The following is a 6,763-nucleotide window of genomic DNA, read 5'->3' as shown; positions in this document are numbered from 1 at the left end:
AATATGATCCAATGCTGAAGCGGTAAATGGCTATTTGGTATCCTAGCAACAGGAAAACAAATAAAACCCATACACTTACTGAGGGACGTCTACAGGTATGTAGCTTAGCTAACTTTGTATATTACACAACTAAAGTAAAAGCTGCTTATGTGCCACAAGCAAACAAAAACTGAGAACAACCTTTTCATTTTTTAAATTTACGATGTTTAGAACGTTTACTACTCACAGTACTATAGATACTTAACTGGCTTGCGAATAAGAAAATTAATTTACCAGGTATAAAATAAAACCAATACAGTACTTCACAAAGAGCCCGTGACTTTAGACTAAAACTGAGATAGAAAAGTAACTTCTCTTATGTGTAAAATACATTGTCAGACAGGTTTTGTTTAAGCGATTTCTTGATTCAGCAGGTCTGACAGTAATAGTGAAATTAAACTGAGCTTTCCAAAAATGTGGTTTATCACATGATTAAATACTTTTTGTCCCTTAATAAATTAAGTCATCATTTAACAATTGCATTTTTTTATTTACTCTGGTTGTCTTTGTCTAATATTAAAAATAGTTTTATGATTTAAAACAAGTAAGTGTGACATACAGAGTAAAGTGAAATATTTTTTCATAGAACACACTGCCTTTATCAAAAGCTAAGACACTGTAGACAAAACCAGACTTTTAATTTTTTCCCCAGTCGAAGCCACTGAGTTTCGACATGTCTGCAGATTGGGTGTCATTGCTGCCAAACAGCCAGTCAGAAGATGGTTGCTTGGTACAGAGCAAGCACCTCTCTAGTGAGGCTCAAAATATTTTAAGCATACTTGAAAACTGCATCAGTAAAATTGAGACTGCAGCAGCTCTGCCTGCTCTCCTCCACCTTAACAGTAAGTCTGAGATTGCTGACAAGGACTTGAGCAAGGCACTTGAAAAGCATTGGATTTTAGTGGAAAGACTGGAGAAACTAGAAAGTCTCAAGCAGGAGTCCGTTGGAGAACAAATAAGAGATGCCAGGAAGGGAGGAGAGAAGGAGAGAGCTCAGCTTGGGAATGATCTCAAGAACTCTGTCAGGGATATTCTCCGTTATTGCCGAGCCCATTCAGATGGCATTATTGGCTTGATGGCAGAACTAGATATAAAAATAGAGGAAAATGAGTACAAATTAATTAAAGGTTTAAAGGTGCTTCATAGCCACATGGTAGAAAAGTTTCTGATCAGCCCGGACGAGGAGCTACAGCTCATCACAAACCAGAAAGAGTTTTCATCCTCTGCAAAAGATCTGGAGAAAAATATTTCACTGGAGGAAGAAGAAGTAGCTAAAGCTATACAGCAAGTAGATGCTGAGGTAAGGTATCAAGGCTTTTTCATTAGCAGCTAGAGAAGCAGAATCTTCCTTTCTTCCATCTTCTCACCTCCTATCCATTGCTTTTGATATCACAGATTTCCCAGAAAGAGAACACAATCAAACACTTGGAAAGTTTGCTGCAGGAGTGCAGCCCTCAAGAAGGTGATGTGTCAGATGATAACATGTCACCTTTTGAAGACAAACAGGTGCAGGCACACATTCAGGTGTCAAAGCTGAAGCAGGACCGTTTACAGCAGGAAATTGATCAACTGAATATTCAGCTCAAAAATGTTATGCTTGAGAACAGACAGGCTGAGAGATTACTCCAAGAGGTACGTTTAGTGTAACAATAAGGTTTCATGTTTTACTTGTGGTAGTGTATTTGGTTTTCATTAAAACTCATGTTCATTGTTATTGTTTTTTGGCAGAAAAATGAAAAGATGCAAGGGAAAATTGACTCCTTAATCCAAAAGTTTGACAACGAAATAGGAGAAATCCAGGTACAAACTTTCCACTGCAAAGTACTGCAAAGTACCAGAAATAGTCTGTAAAATATTAACATGGGGTCTATCTACAAACTTATTATTCATTACTATATTCAGAATATGTCCCTAAAATATTATGTTAAGGTTATCACAGTTGCACAGTATGTGACACCTCACAATAAACTGGGTAAACTGTATGCCACAGTATCCTGGCTAATCCTGCCATGCAAAGTTGTGACATTTACTGTATTTACAGTAAAGTACCAGCTCAATATTAACACATGACAGCCCTGTACACTTGATGACAAGTTTTGACACCTAAGGTTATATCAATAAAGATGTAGTTTGATGACCATTAGAATAGGTTCCTGTATAGAGAACAATCCCAGTCAGTTTGTTCAGGAAGCAGGCCTGAAACCACTCAGTTCAGAAAAGAAAAACAATGGTTACCCCTAGTAAGCATCAAATGGGGAAAGTGTTTACACATTTAATTTTCAATTTTACACATAAAACTTATATTTATGAGCTCATTGTAATTGGTAAATCAGCTGGTTCTTATATAGAACTTTTCTACTTGAGCACTCAAAACAATTTAGGTTCATAATCTTGCCCAAGGATACTGTGGCATACAGGCTGAAACAGCCAGGGATTGAAGCACCAACCTTGTATTAGCAGATGATCTGCTCTATCCCAGCATATAAAATAACATCCAAGTTTCTATGCTTTAAAATCTATGTATAACATATGGAAATAAAGGTGTATGGCGTGTCCTGGGTTTTCTTTTAGGTCATTGTTACCTTTTTATGTCCTTAGTAAATTAAGGATGCTCAGTGTCAGTGAAAGCATTTCTTATATTTTCACCACTTTTCTGTTTTTTCTTCTCTCCACAACCATATCCACTGCCATCTCCCTCTTCTCCACTTTTGACACAACACACCCCCAATGCCACCATCACCTTTCTCAGGCCAAACTGGAGGTGAATGAAAATGCTTATGAAATGGAGGACAATGAGCGGAAGAAGTTTGAGAAACCCTTTTCTACCTTGGAGATGGAGTACAATCAGATCCAGGAGAGGAGGCGGCTGGCTGAAGAGAAGAGACAGGAGGAGATCAGAGAGCTGGAGTTGAAGACCAAAGCTGCCGTTTTGATCCAGGCCTGGTGGAGAGGCTACAGCGTTCGCAAGGCCTTAAAGAATAAGGCCAAAAACAAAAAGGCCAAAAGGGGCAAAGGAAAGGGCAAAGGCAAGAAGACCAAATAAACCATGCCTTATTGCATCAGTGTTTCTTTGCCAAGACACACTCCTCTTGTAGAGTGTGAATGTTGTTTTGTTTTTAAATGAAGTATTTATGTTTCCAGCAAGTATTTCCTGTTTTGTGTGTTGAGTAGTTTCTGTGGCTCTGTGTTACTTTTAAAAACAAAAGTTAATATTTACATTCTGAGTTGATGTTGTCAACATCATTAGAGTCATTAGACTGAAAAAACACCAGATAGAGTAGCATTTTTATTTGTCAGTGTCAACAAAAAAGAGTTTGGCAGTTTGGATGTGAATTCAGCTCTGCATGGGTGTGTTTGATTGACTTCTGTTAACACATCTGTAGTTCTTTTGCAGCAAATGTCCACCACATGTAAACTCCACTTTTCACTGGAAACAGGTGAAATCAGCCAAATCAGTTCAAAGGGGGACCGATCCACTCAGTATAAGAGCTGCTGTTGAATCTAAAGGCCATAGGGGGGCAGTGCAGACCCCTGTGTGCTGAATGATGTACATTACATTGTTGTTATTTGGTAGTCATAAACAGAAAGCAGGGAGTGAACCCCTGGTATTGCATATTTATTGTTTAACCCATCAATCTAGCCTTTCTCTTCCTAATTATCCTTATCCTCAGTAAACGCTGGACGGGTTGCCAATCTGACACAGGGCTAACACAGAGAGATAGGCATCCATTCACACTCACATTCACACCTATGAGAGAACCCACGCAAACATGGGGAAAACATGCAAACTCCACACAGAAATGCCCCAGCTTCACTCACTGTGAGGTAACAGTGCTTAAAATCTAAAAAGCTGTTACACTTCCCACTAGATTCACATCAGAATTATTAGTCAAGCTCTGATCATTAGAACAAGGTGTTAATGTTCTATTGGTTACTCACTGAAGTCAGTAAGTGTATTAAGGTACACTGTGAGGTTATTAGAGTACTCGCCAATATTTAGGTTTCACAGTGTAAGATAAGTCACAAGAATCTTAATACAAGTTCACTGCCTTTAACTCAAAAGTTCAGTGAACTCAGGACTAACTTTAAATGAACTATTCAATGATAATTATGTGGATTTATAGGTAAAGAAAGGAAATTTACTTAAATGGGTTTTGTTTGTTTGTTTGTTTTACATTCAGCTGTGTCCAGGATTTCTTCTTTTTATATCAAGTGTGACATGTTTTTTGTCTGCATCCTTTTCAAGATAGTTTCCTGTTTCTCTGTCATTCATAGCTACACCTCCCTCTCATTTCACAGTATCTTCACATCTTACACCTCATTCCACAGACGTTTAAGGTCACCATCCTGATCTGTCTCAATCCAAGTATTTTCTCTGCTGTATGATGAATGTAGTTCTACTTTTTCTTGTTCATTATACAGGTGATCTGATTCAAGAAGCAGACTAGACATGTGGTGTACCCAATGGTCACTGATTAAAGTTTGATCCAGGATTGTACCTGGTTAGTTCAGAGTAAGTTTTCTCCAGCTGTGAAACCAGGACAGCTGATTGATCTTAGAGTCCTCCAGACTCAGCTTTGGTTTACTCTGAACATCTTACACCTGTGCGTTGTTTCTCTGATAGAGCATCTGCATGTCTTCATACTGTAACACACATTAGGGTGTATCCCCAAAAACAAATGTCGCCATCTGCTCAAATCACATTAAAAGGTTTTTTTTGCTTTTGTCAGAGGCAACTCATCGGAAACAAATGCCATCCCTGTTAGTATGATTATTGTAACTTTTTTTGATTAAAAAGAAAATAGGAAGAAGCAGTAAGATAATCTATTTTAGACAACAGTATGTATATAAAGTAGTGTTTCTACTGTTTAGGCCATGTTTGAGAGATGAGTCAAGATTTAGAGCAGCCAGCCATAACAACCAAACAATGTTCAGGAGTTTTGGAGCCTTTTTAATAGTGTAAACGTTTGGGAGCTTTGGAAATGGCATGTTTGGAAAACAACAGATTAGTAATTAGAAAAATATTTTTATGACAGACACTTTGCTTGGTTTTTAGGAAACATCTTTGACTTCCACACAGTCACAGCATGTGAAAGATTTAGAATTGAGTTGCATAGTAACATGTAGTTTGTTACATTCAGAACATATAAGGTACTTACAGAAACCTTTGTGTTAAATTATGCACCAAGTTGAGTTACTTAGTCAAAACAAATGAATGATTTAAGCTAATAATTATCCAAGTGTCTTGGAAAAATATCCCATGTATTCTTTTTCTTCTTCTTCTTCTTCTTCTTCTCTTCTTCTTCTTCTTATTATTATTATTATTACATGAGGCCTATCTCCTGTTGTATCACATCCCAAAGGTGCTCTATTGGATTGAGATCTGATGACTGCGGAGGCTATTTGCATACAGTAAATTCATTTTCATGTCCAAGAAACCAGTTTAAGATTTTTTTTAAACTTATAACGCTTTAAAAAGATGGTCAGCTGCTACTAATGGGAACAAAGTTTTCCCCCAAACCATTACACAACCTACACACCCTGATCTGTTGACATAAGGAAGATGGATTCCTCTTTTCTTTTCAAGTTTATGCCAAATTCTGATGAGTCTCACCAGACAAGTCTGTGTTTTTCCAGTCTTCTATATATTGTCCAATTTTTGTGAGACTGTGTGCATTATAGCCCCTGTTTCCAGTTCTTACTGACTAGAGTGGCACCCAGTGTAGTCTTATCTCAAGTCTCTCAAGCCTGGTTCCATTCACTGTGCTAAGATGATTTTCTGCATACCTTGGTTGTTACCAGTACTTATAGGAGTTAGTACTGTTTCCGCCCTATCAGCTCAAAGCAGTCTAGTTCTCATCTGAGCTCTGGCATAAAAGAGGATTTATTTTTCTAAGAGAACTGCTGCTCACTGCATATTTTCTGTTTGGAAACAACAACTATACTACATTCAAAGTCACTTAAGTCACCTTTCTTCTCAATTCTGATGCTTGAACTTCAACAGATCATCTTGAAAATGTCTACATGCCTATGAGTAGTGAATTGCTGTCATGTGATTGCACCTAATTATGTAATGTGCCTAATGAAGTGGCTGTGAGTGAACATTAACAAATTGGTGCTTGTAATTTAGGATCATATAAACTTTATTAGGCACAGTGTCCTGTTACTTGTTGAGCTCTTAAACAGCCTCAGTTCTCATAGGCATGGATTCATGAGTTTCTGTTTCCTGTTGTCATATTACATCCCATCATTTCTGTTCATTCATCATCTGCACTCTCGTACCAGTAATATGCAGTTGTACCACACTCAAAAAGTGTCTTATGGATTCAGATCAAATGACTGAAAAGTAGAGTTGGATGTCTCGAGACCTGTCTTGGTCTCGAGACCGATCTCGAGACCATTTTTATGTGGTCTTGGTCTTGTCTTGGTCTCAACGGACTTTGGTCTTAGTCTTGTCTTGGTCTCGCTGTCTCAGTCTTGCTGTCTCAGATCGACACACAACGTAACATTTGATAATGTGTCATGCGCAAAAGCACCAGCTCTAAGAGCCGTGCTTAGAGAGTGCTTTGTAGTGAATCAGAAGAGTCGACTCCCATTGAGCGAGAGCCGGCTCCTCACTTAATTTTCTTTCGCTGCTCAGCTCTCACACAGTGGCTCAGCTATGCTCCAATCCCTCCATATTGTGGCCAATCACATGCGAGGATATAGGATAATATCATTATGT

At 38.2% G+C, this 6,763-nt stretch overlaps 1 protein-coding gene across 1 annotated transcript; it reads left to right on the top strand.

The window, feature by feature from the left end:
• Positions 1–712: 712 nt before the first annotated feature.
• iqcd (IQ motif containing D) lies at positions 713–3,082 on the top strand. The gene is made up of 4 exons (XM_063488791.1): positions 713–1,339; positions 1,435–1,671; positions 1,768–1,839; positions 2,789–3,082. The coding sequence occupies exons 1-4, from the start codon at positions 713–715 to the stop codon at positions 3,080–3,082; spliced, it is 1,230 nt and encodes a 409-aa protein (XP_063344861.1).
• Positions 3,083–6,763: the final 3,681 nt, after the last annotated feature.

Source organism: Pelmatolapia mariae, linkage group LG12 (assembly GCF_036321145.2).
Source record: "Pelmatolapia mariae isolate MD_Pm_ZW linkage group LG12, Pm_UMD_F_2, whole genome shotgun sequence".
Taxonomy (NCBI): domain Eukaryota; kingdom Metazoa; phylum Chordata; class Actinopteri; order Cichliformes; family Cichlidae; genus Pelmatolapia; species Pelmatolapia mariae.
Note: the sequence above shows the minus strand (reverse complement) of the source record. Positions and strands in the feature narration are given on the sequence as shown.